Source organism: Triticum dicoccoides, chromosome 2B (genome assembly GCF_002162155.2).
Source record: "Triticum dicoccoides isolate Atlit2015 ecotype Zavitan chromosome 2B, WEW_v2.0, whole genome shotgun sequence".
NCBI classification, from domain to species: domain Eukaryota; kingdom Viridiplantae; phylum Streptophyta; class Magnoliopsida; order Poales; family Poaceae; genus Triticum; species Triticum dicoccoides.
In genome coordinates this window covers 825,114,734-825,126,821 of record NC_041383.1, presented here as the reverse complement: position 1 = coordinate 825,126,821, position 12,088 = coordinate 825,114,734, and the positions used below count along the sequence as shown (strand labels likewise).

Sequence of the window (12,088 nt, the reverse complement as noted above, 5' to 3'; positions counted from 1 at the left end):
GGCGCGGGTTCGGGGTCGGGGGAGGGAGGGGAGGGAGGATGGCCTTACTAATTGTTTTCACAACCATCCACACTGTTCTTTTAGGACACATAGACAGACCATGGTTATATATATATTGACTAAACAGTGGAAGTAACAAGAAGAAACAAGACATACAATACACACCAAGTAAATCCAGTGTACTTTAATGGTATTGATTAAACATGGATTGTTATTTCCAGTATATAGGGAATTTCGAACAACAGAGAAGTAACAAGTGTAAGCATAGATACCTTTGGCCGGTTCTAAAGATTTGCTCCTCTTTCTTTAAGTTTGGACACGCGGTGATTACCAACTCCTTTATTTTCCTAACTGCCTTTGCTCCACCAATTGAAATTAGGTCTGGACAGCCCGAAATCACCAACTCCTCCAGTGATGCAAGATTACTATGCCAAATGTCGCCTGGAATGGATGTTATACCCTGGCCACCAATGCTCAGTGAGACAAGGGATGTGAGGTTCTCTAGGCAGCTGGGGACATATGGTGAGATATCTCCACATTGTGTTAAGCCGAGCTTTTGGAGCGAGGATGGTAACACCAATCCCCTCTGCCAGTTGAGACTTGGGCACCTATCAACCACCAGGTGTTTCAGATTAGGAAAATTTGCAATGGGCAGAGACAGTAGCTTGGGGCATTGTTGGATGTCAATTTCCTCAATAGCGGGTAGGGATTCTTGCGTTAGGATGCCATCAAGGGTTAACAACTTATAACAGAATGTAACGATTAGGACTTTAAGGGACGGGAATGTTGTAGTGTTGCCTCCAATATATGCAAGAGAACTGCAGTCAATGCTCAAACTCCGTAGAGACGGAAGACTCCACTTTTCTAGTTGGATGGACGTGACATACTCACATTCTAAATTGAAGTCTGTGAGGGAGAAGCAGTCAATACTGCAAAAGAGACCAGCATCCCAGAGATGGAGCTTCTTGAGGGACGGTGATACCAATCTTTGGGGCTGGATGTTTGGACAGATACTCATTTTCAGTTCTTCAAGGGAATGAAAATCCCCAATACTTTCAGTTGGTACTGACCCTAACATCGAGGGAGATGATATGCTCTCAAGTCGAACACATCTTCCAAAAGAAAGAAATTTTAAGCTTGGCAAGTTCTGTGGCTGAAACCAGCTTGGGAGGGAGGCACCGTCATAATCAGCAAGATACAGAGACTTTAGACTGGTAGGAGGTTGCAAAGCTTCAAGGACTTCTTTGTTCTGGATGATTTCAGACTTGGGGGAGCCTTCCATCAATGAACGCATCCTCAGTGACAACACTTCTAGATATTTCTTATTCTTCAGTTCAGATTCTGCTGCATACTCCTTGCTTAGGTTACCAACATTTTCTATAGTCAACTTTCCATGAAATTGGTTCAGATTCTTCATTAACCTAATTCCCTGTCCTAACTCCTTGGCTGAATCAATAGTCATGTCAGTCCCGGCATGATATGAAAGTCCATGTGCACGAAACCTCTCTAAATTGATCAACTTACCAAAGTCATTGGGCAAGCTTTCCGGCTTGCATTTCCTAGCAAATAAAATCCGCAGATTATATAGCCAACATATAGTTGAAGGAATCCTCTTCAAAGGACAAGCTTTGGATATTTCAAGGTACCGAAGATGCTTCCAGTTGCCAATACTATCTGGTAACTCATTTATGAAGGCACAAGAAAAAACACGCATACGCAGAAGTTCGTTACCCCACTGATCCACCGCAGATACTGATTTTTTCCCTAATTTCTTCTCACAGATGAGGGTACGCAGCTTTGTGAACTCGCATAGTCTCAACAAGTTGGAATCATCAAAGTCACCACCAGGGAGTACGTACAGATGACGAACACTTTTGGGAACTTTATTAAAGTCATTCTTATTCCTTAAGATGAAGCAATCATGCACTGAAACCATTTGTGCCATATCATGCAGCAAGTCATGGATTACATATCTACTACCGACCCTTTGAAAGAAGGACCGAGTTACAAGGTCTTCAAAATACTGCAAACTTGTAGATAGAATTGTAGCACCACCTTGAGGATGCACAAAGCCTTCTGCTCTCCAAATCTCAGCTAAGGAACCCTCCTCAAATTTGTAATCTTTTGGGTACACAGCACAGAATGAGAAACATTGCTTCAAATGGAATGGCAAATACATGAAGCTCAACCGAAGGGCAGGCAAAATATCAGTCTCCTCTTGACTCAACTCCCAAAGTTCACTCTGAAGTATAGAATTCCAATGTGATGCTTGAAGATCCGTGCTTAACATGCGACCGAGAGTTTTGGCAGCCAAGGGAGAACCCTTCAGTTTAGGAAGTATTTTTCTACCAATGCACTCCAACTCGGGATTACGGTAAGAACTCTCAGATCTAAATGCACACAATTTGAAGAAATTCCAAAAAACGTCATCCTCTAGACCTTCCAATATAACAGGATCCATTGTGCGCACCCCCTCGTCAACTGTTGGACATCTAGTGGTGACCAACATCACACTTCCCTCTTGGACACTTCTAAAAGGTGCACAAAACCTCTTCCAGCACTGCCCATTTTCCTTCAGGGCATCATCCCACATATCATCAAGGACAATCAATAACCTTCTTTTGTCCACATGGTTTGAAAGCGCACGTTGAAGAGCGTCCAAATTATCAGATGTCGCCTCCTTTCCATTACAAGATTGTATGACCTCTTTAGCTAACCTCTTTACGTCAAAATCATCTGAGACACAAACCCAAATTATTAGCTCAAAGTGTGACTTCACTCGTTGATGGTTGGAGATATGTTGGGCCAAAGTAGTCTTTCCTACACCCCCAATTCCAACTATTGACAGAACAGGAATACTAGATATTCTTGATTCATTACTAACTTGGTCGCTTGCTGATGCGCTTGTTGATGCATTTGTTGAACTAGTTGCTCGCTTGCGTTTTGAATTTGTAGGTACATTAAGAAATCCCAACACCTGCTCCAGCTCTTCGTCACGACCAAATATTTTTGTTTCATTTGGCAGAGAGGTGGTCTCAGGCCTGACTGATTTGTCAAAGTGTTGTGTAACTCCACAAAGTCCCATATTCTCCAATTGTCTTGAAAGGTGATCCAACCTCAATTGGACATCATTCAGTTTGTTGAAGCTGCCTTGGATGACCGTATCAAAAAATTCAATAAAAGAAGATTGGCTTGCAATGACCTCCACTTGCACCTTCATCTCATACCATTTGAACTCATCGAGAAGGTCCTCGGCCTCATACACTGCATCCTTGAGATTGGGAAGGAGTTTGGCCACACTTTTCTCATGGCTTCTCCACTCTGCTTCGTCGATTAGGTCATACATTGCAGGAAGAGTATCCCTGAGGCGCTGTAGTCCACTCTCCAATAGCAACACACCATCCTGGAGGCTTTGCTCCTGTGAGCCACTCCATCGGGAATGCAGAGATGAAATGGCAGATTTGGCCCACTGAAACAAAGTGACGCATTCATTGATGGCACCAATGATCCCAATGGCAGGTAAGCTCATGGTGGCCAGAGTCTGGACACCTATTATTTTCCTACAGGCAAACAAGATGCAATTAGCATTCTGGAAGTAAATTTTGCAGTATGAGTATATAACAAGCCGACTATTGCAGTAGTTGTTTTCAACAGATACATTTCCACCAAAATTTCAATCAAGTTAGATTGAACAGACACACCAGCAAATTAGAGAAAGATCATGAAGTGAAAAAATAGTTAGAAAGAAATCCAATATGTCTCTGCAATTATATTAACAAAAATGATTTACTTAATCACGTACGTGAAATATGCACTGCTATATTCCAGTGAGATTTAGGGCGTGTTTGGATCATGCCTTGCACCGCCGAGCTGTGCGTATGTGGCGTGCCAAACTAAGTCAGGAGTTGTTTGGTTTTTCTACCACACTCTAGCACGCCAAACCAAAATAAGCCACCACGCGTCACCATTTTGCAGGTAAAGTGTAATCAGCACTTGTGGCTCGCCACAGCTTAGCACAGCGTCTTCACGTCCTGATCCAAACATGTACTATATTCCATGAATTAAAATCGCGGGAGAAACGATTTCACGGTGGCCTCTCCCAGCAGCTATAGCGGCCGCTGTAGCGGGCAATAGCGGCAAATATCGGAAAATTTTCTGGTCGGAGAGATGATTTATGGAGAGTTTTGCTGATTTTTGAGCCATTTAGAGAGGGATATGTGTAGGTTTTCGCGGCAATAGCCATAGCGTAGCGGCGAGGCTCCCGGGCAGCTATAGCGCAGCTATCGCTGCTATTTCGCGGGCTATTTTAATCTATGCTTTATTCACATATGGAACTGAACTGAGAGAAAGAACATGGGGAGGAACATGACAGAAACTTTTCTCCTTTTATTAATTTATTTATACAACTCTGGGTGCAATACATGAAAAGACTAAACTATCTTGTCGGCTTGCTTCACATCTTCATAACAAAGTGGTCTTCGGAAAAAAGATTTGTTCTAAGCTAAAATAGATCCATGGATTCTACTTTTGAGAATACACATAGAGAAACAAACCAAAAAAACAAGGCATGTGGAACACAGAAGGAGAATCCAAACCGTAGAAGAAAGCAAGGTTCAAGATCGAGAGGCCTGCTCACCTGGATCGGTGCTGCTTAGCGAGGACGAGCGCTCACTGTAAAAAGCGCAGAAGGTGGAGGAGGAGAGAAATGAAGCTAACAATCTTGGAGGGGTGCCTAACAATGACAAAAGTCAGCCATCGCAGCTTCCGGGAAGCTTCCAGGAAGGACCAACCATGGTCCCGGGTGAGCTCATAGCTTTGTCCGCTTGCCGTTGCAACGGGGTGTAAAGTTATGATACCATATCTTAAATTCATGATGCTACCTGCTCCTTGTTGTATGCTAACTTGATGATGCGTTGCTACCTGCTGCTTGTTTCACACATTAGATCATATACTTTTCTCCCAGGTGTCTCTAGCATTAACTAATAGACTAAGCGAGCCGAATACCGACATCCTCGATGACGCGTATACTGTGTGAAAGCAAGAAAACAAATACCCTGCAGCAAGGCAAGACAGACAAATGAAGAAGTATTATCCCTGTAAGCCAGCTGTAATACAGGCAATTTTAAATTGAGCAGCCTGTTACCGCATCTGTACTGTATTAATACGAAAAAAAAAGGGTACCATAGTCACCAAATGACCTTCATACATGGAAAAGAAATCAAATCGTGAATCTGATAGAAGAAAGCCTTGCTCACCTGGATTGGTGCTACTTGCTGTCGACGAGCGTTTTTCACCGTCAAATGTGCAGCAGCAGCATCAGCAGGAGAAGAAGAGAAATGAACCTAGCAATGTTGGATGAGAGATGAGACTGAGGGGTGGGGGGAGCCAATCAGTCTACAGGAGTCAGCCTTCACAACTTCCAGGAAGAAGCAGCCATGGTCCCAGGTGAGCTCACAGCTGTGTAAAGCTATAGTATCATATCTTAACTTAATGATGCTACCTGCTCCGTGTTGCATCTTTAATCACATTCAGGATGCTACCTGCTCCCTTATTGTATATCATAAATTATACTCCCTCTGTCTCAAATTAAGTGTCTCAATTTTGTACTAACTTTGATACAAAGTTGTATTAAGATTAAGACACTTATTTTGGGAAGGAGGGAGTATTACTTACGTCTATATCTGGAGAAAAGAGTTGTGCTCTGCTGGTAAATGAAAGTAGAGGATGCTACTCCAGGAGCAACAGAAATGGGAAAAATGCTAAGCTTAATTCCTTTTGATAATCAAAGGCATCAAATGCTTATTAAACAAGTCAAAACTGACGCTACTAATTTGGTTGGTAATGTAAGTACATCCGAAGAACACTTGCTGCCTAGAGTTTCTCTTGTCAATGCAAAACAATGACTAGACAGAGCAAAAAGAATGAATGAAAGATCGCTTCTTTCTTCCATCATTCATTACAAGCACATATACCCGGATCTTTCTCAATGTACATACACATATACCCGGATCTTTCTCAATGGGCAAAAAGCATTGATTACTCTATCTCTCAAATCTTTCTCAATGTACATACACATATACCCGGATCGGATTGTCAGATCAGATCATGTCCATACACATATGAGGGTTGAAAATGTTACATTTCCTTCATCTCTTGGTGATCTCACTCTGCAGCTCATCGACGAGCCGCCCGTCCAGCAGATTCCGCTGAAAACTTATCAAGTTGTGGGTAAATAACCAAAATTTATTTTTACTATTGACAATTATAATGGACTTTGACTCTTTTTTCTGACAATTATGCTAGTTTGCAGAAAAAATATGATAAAACTGATGATCGATGCAGCACATGCTATACCAAATGCTCAAGAGAGAGAGAGAGGGGGGGGGGGGAGGCTGAGCTGCCTGTTCAGTGTTCCTAATAGTTCAAACTAATTCTAACCGTCGACTATAACAAAACTAATTCCAAAGAGTAGTCTGAACCCTGCTTGCTTCTATGCTCTCAGGTAAATTCAAACAACAACATATGAGTGGGCGCAAGAGTCCAGCGCGCGGGAGCGGGCGCAGCAAATAAGCGGCGCGCGATTGCGTTTCGGCCAGCGCGCTGAACTGCATATGCCGCGCGCGCTGTTTTTTCTGCGCCCGCTGGAGCAACTACACCGGTTGCGCGCGCTAGAACGCCCACTTTTGCGGTGCGGCGCTAGTTTGGCCCGGCTGTTGGAGATGCTCTAAGCTAGTCTTACTTTCTTCTAGTCTAACTCTGTGGCGGCCTGAAACACATCAGCGCGGCCATGTGGCGTAGTAATCTGCCCCCGTGAACCTTCCACAGCAAACTAGCTACTCCCTCCGTTTCGATTTAATCGTCGTGGTTTTAGTTCAAATTTGTACTAAAACCACGACGAGTAAATTGGAACGGAGGGAGTAGTATTGTATTTCTTTACTTCCGAAACATGAAACAATCTGCCTGCCTTTTCACTGTAGGAACTACTCCCTCCGTTCGGAATTATTCGTCCAAGAAATGAATGTATCTAGATGTATTTTAGTTGTAGATACATCCATTTTTATGACAAGTAATTTCGAACGGAGGGAGTAGTTAAGATGCACCAGAACACACAAATGTGTACAGATACCACATGTTTCACATAGCGACTCTATGTCGTTCATTAGTTATTACAACAAGCTTGCGGTTGTGCAAAAAACTGAGAAGTGGGAACTGAAGTTATCATAGCAAAATATGATTAATGATTGATGGAATAAAAATGTAAAAAGGAGAAACTACCACGGAGCCATGGATGGAGAGAGAGATAGAGACGGCCAGACAACGGCATGATATTTTTGTTGTCCTCAGGTCTTCCAACTTTAGGTAATGAAGCTATGCGTTCATTGAAAAAGGAAACATGATCACTATAGCTTCGACTTAACACACACTGCACGGCAGCACTCATACAGACAAGTTTTGTTCAAAATGCCGCCTATATTGGAATTCTCTTTCTTTATGGAAATCATTAACAAATCAAGATTCTATGCAGATCAAACATACAATGCATGTAGGTGTCATCAGTGAGTAAGTCCATCATACTTTAGCAATAACAATTTATGTTGGATTGTTACTGCATAATACTACATGAGCAGCTTCCAGTGTATAGACAATTTTTTAACAAGAACAAAGTAAAAGGCAGACGGGAAACAGGCGTTAGCAGAAATACCTTAGGCGGGTCTTCTGTTGATTTCATCCACTTCCTCTAACATTGGACACTCAGATATCCGCACCTTGAGATATGATGGCAACACCAGCCCCCTTTGCCAGTTGAGACTTGGGCAGTAATCAACCCTAAGATGTTTCAGATGAGGAAAACTCACAAACCTTTCAACTGGAAGGGACAGTAACTCGGGGCAACTTATGATTTGGATTTCCTCAATAGCAGGTAGATATTCTTCTGTTAGGAGCTCATCAAGGGTTGACAATTTATCACAGTACTGAAATTGTAGGACAGTAAGGGACGAAAGTGCTCTAATGTTGCCAGTGCCCGTAGAAATGGAAAGACTAGGGGTGCCTCCCATAGATGTAAGAGATTTGCACCAAATTTCCAACCTCTTTAAAGCTGGAAGACTCCACGTTTCTAGTTGTATGGACGTGGCAAACTCACACTGACAATGAAAGGAGGTGAGGGAGCAGCAGTCAATATTGCAAAAGATACTAGAACGACACAACATGAGCTCCTTGAGGGACGGCGAAACCAATCTTTGGAGGCGCATGTTTGGACAATCAGCTATCCAAAATGCTTCAAGGAAATTAAAATTCCCAAACACTTCACCTGGTATTGATTCTAGCATCTTGCAATCGGAAATACTTATTCTTTTTATGGCTGGTACGTAATCTGGAAGCAGAAAATCTTCTAGACTTGATATATTTTCACAGTTATCAATGGTTATGTTTGTCAAGGACAAGAACGTACCAAATGCATGTATCTCATTTAGGTTTATGCTCTGTGAGATCATGGGAAATGATATGTTCTTCATCCCAACAAAACCTTCAAAACGAAGTGATGTTAAACTTGGCAAGTTTTGTGGTTGAAACCAGCTTGGGAGCGAGACACCGACATAATTCTTGATGAAGAGACGCTCGAGGCTGATGGGAGGTTGCAGACCTTCAAGCACTTCTGTATCATTGTTGTGGATATAAAACTCAGCGGAGCGTAAAGCAACTCGCATAATCAATGTCAACCTATCAAGACATTTCTTATCCTTCAGTTTAGCTTCTGCTGCACGGTCCTTACTTAGGATCCCAAGATTATTTATCACCAAGTATTCACGAATTTGATTCAGATTCTTTATTGATTGGCTGCATCAATAGTTAATCCGTTTGATTCAAATTTCTGTAAACTGGTCAACTTATCAAAGTCAGCGGGTAAGCTTTGTATAGTGCATTTCTTGGCATATAAAATCTGCATATTATATAGCCAACAGAATGATGAAGGAATCCTCTTCAAAGTACATGTTCTGGAGATTTCAAGGTACCGAAGATGCTTCCAATTACCAATACTATCTGGTAATTCATTTGTGAAGGCACAAGACATCACACGCATACGTGTAAGTTTAGTACACCAGTGGTCCATTACAAAGCATGTTCTTTTCCCCAAATTAATCTTGCAAATTAGGGTGCGCAGCTTTGTGTGCTTGCATAGTCTCAACAAGTTGGAATCATCAAATTCACTGCTAGGGAGTATGTATAGATGGCGAACATTCTGGGGAACTTTATCAAAGTCACTCTTATTTCGTAAGATGAAGCAGTCATGCTCTGAAACTTTTTGTGCCATGTCATGCAGCAAGTCATGGATTACATATCGACCATTAACCTTTTGAAAGAAGGACCGCGACACAAGGTCTTCAAAATACTGATAGCAAATATCTTGAATGGCAACACCACCTTGAGGCTCCACAAAGCCTTCTGCTACCCAAATTTCAGCTAAGCATGCCTTCTCAAATTTGTAATCTTTGGGATACATGGCACAGAATACAAAGCATTGTTTCAAATAGAATGGTAAATACATGTAGCTCAACCGAAGGGCAGGCAAAATCTCGGTTTCCTTTTGTTTCAACTCCCATAGTTCACTCTCAAGTATAGAACTCCAATGCGATGCTTGATGGTCCATTCTTAACATGCGCCCTAGAGTTTTGGCGGCCAAAGGAGAACCCTTCAATTTAGGGAGTATTCTTCTCCCAATACGCTCTAACTCAGGATCATTGCTAGAACCCTCAGATCCAAACGCGGATAACTTGAAGAAATTCCAAAAGACATCATCCTTTAGACCTTCAACTATAACAGGCTCCATTGTGTGCACGGCCTTGGTAACATTTGGACATCTAGTGGTGACTAACATCGCACTTCCCTCTTGGACACTTGTAAAAGGTGCACAAAACATCTCCCAACACCGCCCACTATCCTTCAAAGCATCATCCCACACATCATCAAGGACTATCAATAACCTTTTATTTTTCACGTGGTTAGAAAGAGCACGCTGAAGAGAATCCAAATTGTCAATCTTTGCCTCATTTCCAGTGCATGATTCTATGACCTCTTTACTTAACCTCTTCGCATTGAAGTCATCTGATACACAAATCCAAATTATTAGCTCGAAATGAGACTTCACTCGTTGATGGTTGCAGATATGTTGGGCCAAAGTAGTCTTTCCAACACCACCAATTCCAGCTACCACCAAAACAGGAAGACTCGATATTATCGGTTCACCATTAACATGGTTGCTTGATGATGTGCTTGTTGATGCATATATTGAACTTGTTTCTCTCTTGCGTTTTGGATGTGTTGGTACATTAAGAGATCCCAATATCTGCTTCAGCTCCTTGCCACGACCAAATATCTTTGTTTCCTTTGACAACAAAGAGGTGGTATCCGGCCTGACTAATTCTTCAAAGTGATGCATAACTCCATGAAGCCCCATATTCTCAAGATGACTTGAAAGGTGATTCAACCTTGATTGAACATCATTCAGTTTGTAGAAGTTGCCATGAATGACCTTATCAAGGATGTCAATGAAAGGAGATTGGTTTGCCTGGCCTTCAACTTGCACCTTCATCTCGTACCATCTGAACTCATCGATAAGGTCCTCAGCCTCAAACACAGCATCCTTGAGACTTGGAAGGAGCTTGGCCACACGCTCTTCATAGCTTTTCCACTCTGCTCCATTAATGAGGTCGTACATTGCAGGAAGAGTGTCGCAGAGTCGTTGTAGGTCACTCTGTAATTGCAATACATGATCCTGGAGACTTTGCTCCTGTGAGCCACTCCATCAGGAGCGCAGAGATGAAATGGTAGATTTTGCCGACCGAAACAAACTGACACACTCATTGATGGCACTAAGGATCCCGATGGCAGACAAGCTCATGGTTGGAGGAGTGGGAATCTGTCTTCGTCCTGTGAGCAAACAGTGGATAAAATTAGGATTGTGGAAGTAATTTTTGCTCTCAGAATATACAACAAGCCATGAAGAAATTATTTTTGCCGTCACAATATACAACAAGCCACGACCAAGCTATTACCGAAAAAGGGTTTCCCCCCGCTTTGTATACAAAGCAACCAACCGAACCATACATGGATAGGTGCTGGGGCGGAAGCAGCACAGTCACGCCCAAAAGAAACGGCAGAGAAAAGCAAAAGAAACAAATGCCGACAACGGCGGATCAACAAAAACGAAGAAGCCTCGCGATCGAAGCGCCCACCAGGATCTTCCACTAGACTCCAAGACTCCGAAGCGCCGGCACCTATCAACACCTCCAAGAAGGATCACGACGATGACGACGCTGCTGCCAAGGGTTTCCCCCGGTACACGACGAGGCGAGAGGAAGGGTAGCCCCGACGCCCTCCCGGAAGGTCAGGTGGCACCCACAGGCGCCACTGCGCCGGTGTTGGCCATGCCGACAGGGGTTTCCCCCGATCCCAACCCGCACCTCGGGCGCCCCGGAGCCTGCCACCAAACCAACCACCATCGTGCGCCAACGCGGTCTTGAGGCCCCCACACCGTCTCACCACGGCACCGCTAAGTGAGGATAGCACGACGAAGAATCAGAGCCGGGACTAGGGCATCAACACCATCGGCACGCGGGAGGGCCCCACCTCCACCGTCCGGACACAATAGCAGGAGCACACCAGGCCCGTGGGCCCACAGGCCCAGCCGAGCCCTCGTGGGCCCGCAAAGCTCCCGCCTTCGCGCTGCTGCCGGCACGCCGGCGGTGCCGCCGCCCCAAATCCGAGCCGCTCTTCCTCCTCACCGCGCCGCAGACAATGAGGCCACGCCCAGGGACCGGCCCGCTAGGACCCAGATGGGGCCCTAAGGGCCCAGATCTGGGCCGAGGACGCGCCATCGGCCACCTTGTGCAACCAGGCCGCCCCGCCGCCAAAGGACGGCGCCACCACCGCGACGGGCCGCCGCCAGCTGCCACCAGGCCGCCGGGCCGCCGTCAGCCGAAGGGCACCTGCCGCCAGCCCTGTTCCCGGGTCAGGAGGTGCGCGCGCGGGGTAAGGAAGGGCCCGCCGTCGCCAGCCCGCCCGGCCAGATCCGGGGGCTCCGCCGGCG

General features: G+C 44.5%; 2 protein-coding genes across 2 annotated transcripts; both read right to left on the bottom strand.

Annotated features, from left to right (window-relative positions):
* Positions 1-198: 198 nt before the first annotated feature.
* On the bottom strand, positions 199-4,731 carry LOC119266113 (disease resistance protein RGA2-like). The gene is made up of 2 exons (XM_037547755.1): positions 4,637-4,731; positions 199-3,560 (listed from the first exon to the last, which is right to left on the bottom strand). The coding sequence occupies exon 2, from the start codon at positions 3,527-3,529 to the stop codon at positions 212-214; it is 3,318 nt and encodes a 1,105-aa protein (XP_037403652.1). The 5' UTR covers positions 3,530-3,560; positions 4,637-4,731; the 3' UTR covers positions 199-211.
* Positions 4,732-7,703: 2,972 nt separating this feature from the next.
* Positions 7,704-10,717, bottom strand: LOC119361603 (putative disease resistance protein RGA4). Its single transcript, XM_037626735.1, has 2 exons — positions 9,034-10,717; positions 7,704-8,050 (listed from the first exon to the last, which is right to left on the bottom strand). The coding sequence occupies exons 1-2, from the start codon at positions 10,715-10,717 to the stop codon at positions 7,704-7,706; spliced, it is 2,031 nt and encodes a 676-aa protein (XP_037482632.1).
* Between the last annotated feature and the right edge of the window lie 1,371 nt (positions 10,718-12,088).

What these genes read in the sequence shown, in the direction of transcription:
- LOC119266113 (XM_037547755.1), bottom strand. Translation starts at nt 3,529, where the DNA reads ATGAGCTTACCTGCCATTGGGATCATTGGTGCCATCAATGAATGCGTC.
- LOC119361603 (XM_037626735.1), bottom strand. Translation starts at nt 10,717, where the DNA reads ATGTACGACCTCATTAATGGAGCAGAGTGGAAAAGCTATGAAGAGCGT. An exon ending in TGAATTACCAGATAGTATTG is followed by an intron (nt 8,051 to 9,033) that starts GTAATTGGAAGC and finishes CATCTATGGGAG; the next exon opens with GCACCCCTAGTCTTTCCATT.